The sequence below is a fragment of the Trypanosoma equiperdum genome, assembly GCF_001457755.1.
Source record: "Trypanosoma equiperdum strain OVI genome assembly, contig: ctg_567, whole genome shotgun sequence".
In the NCBI taxonomy this organism is placed as follows: Eukaryota; Euglenozoa; class Kinetoplastea; order Trypanosomatida; family Trypanosomatidae; genus Trypanosoma; species Trypanosoma equiperdum.
The window spans coordinates 256-1,476 of NW_027124495.1; the positions used below are offsets into that span (position 1 = coordinate 256).

The following is a 1,221-nucleotide window of genomic DNA, read 5'->3' on the forward strand; positions in this document are numbered from 1 at the left end:
ACATGCTTTTCGTTTGTTTGTAGCTGTTCACATTTTTTATTTTGTGCTCTCAATGGCCTGAAAGCGATATAGAGATCGATCCTTCGTTGGAAATTTATATAAATGGAGCGGCGGAATTTTCATTCGCCACAGTATAGAAAGGAAGAACACCACGAACACATAACCAAATGTTGCTTTAAAACCTAAAGATCCAGACATACGACAACGATGTGAAGACTACGAGCTTTTTTCTGGAACTGACATGGGGAGGCAACCAGATAAATCGCTGCAACGCTAAGACTAGCCGCATAACTGTTTCCTCACTTACATGATTAAGGAAGGCACAAGGATTCAACCAATGTATTCTATGCTAAAAGTTGCGGTATTTGTATTACCAGCGGCGGCTTCCAACACACCACGACAGACAGCGGCAAATTCGGCGGCCGGCGAAAACGCTCAAGAGTTCGCACTGCTATGCGACGCATTTCACATAGCAACAGCGACGCCCGAGCTGACGCCTGCATCAGACACCGCGAGCACAAAAGCAATTAACATAGGGGCCATAAACATGTCAATTGCAGCCAGCACTTTTAAAGCCGACATTGACTACACAAAGGATTTAAGTGACATACAAGAAAAACCTGCCGTGCCCAAAACAGGCAACGAAAAGAGCCGCTGGGAAAAATACTATACCTTCTGGAAAAAATGTAAGAATGCAATCGAAACAAGCTCCAACAAAGGCGACTACGCAAAGTGGGCAAGCAAAAAGCTTAGCAAGGGACAACTCGTGAAAATACGTTTGTATGCCGAACGGGCCTTTGAACTTTACGAGGCGGCCCAGGCAGCACTAAAAATCGCTCAGGCAACAAACATTCAGACACTTTTAACTAACGCCGCCTTCGGGACGGGCAACACAGACACGACAACAGACTATGGGCCAGGCGGCCGTGCAAACATTTGCTCGGGGACACCAACGAAGACTCAACTCAAGGCAGGGAGCTCTCTCAAGCTAGACCTTCTTTGCCTTTGTGCGTATGACCATGGTGACGCGGCCAACGGCGCCAAGATATGCGGACCCGACACGGCAGCGGCAGGGAGCAGCGCCAGCGATAACTGGGAGGGCAAAGACAAGACAGCGGCAAACTGGGCACCATTAAAAACCGCCTGCGACAACAGGAAATCGGCACGAAAATTAACTCTTGCGAGCGTCGAAGCGATCAGACTAAGGATGTCAGAACTACT

At 48.2% G+C, this 1,221-nt stretch overlaps 1 pseudogene across 1 annotated transcript in view; it reads left to right on the plus strand.

The window, feature by feature from the left end:
• The first annotated feature begins 307 nt into the window (after positions 1-307).
• TEOVI_000255200:pseudogene overlaps positions 308-1,221 on the plus strand; it is a 938-nt pseudogene continuing 24 nt past the window's right edge. The window contains exon 1 of the mRNA in view: positions 308-1,221. This exon is cut by the window's right edge and continues 13 nt beyond it. Within this exon, the coding sequence occupies positions 308-1,221 (914 nt within the window).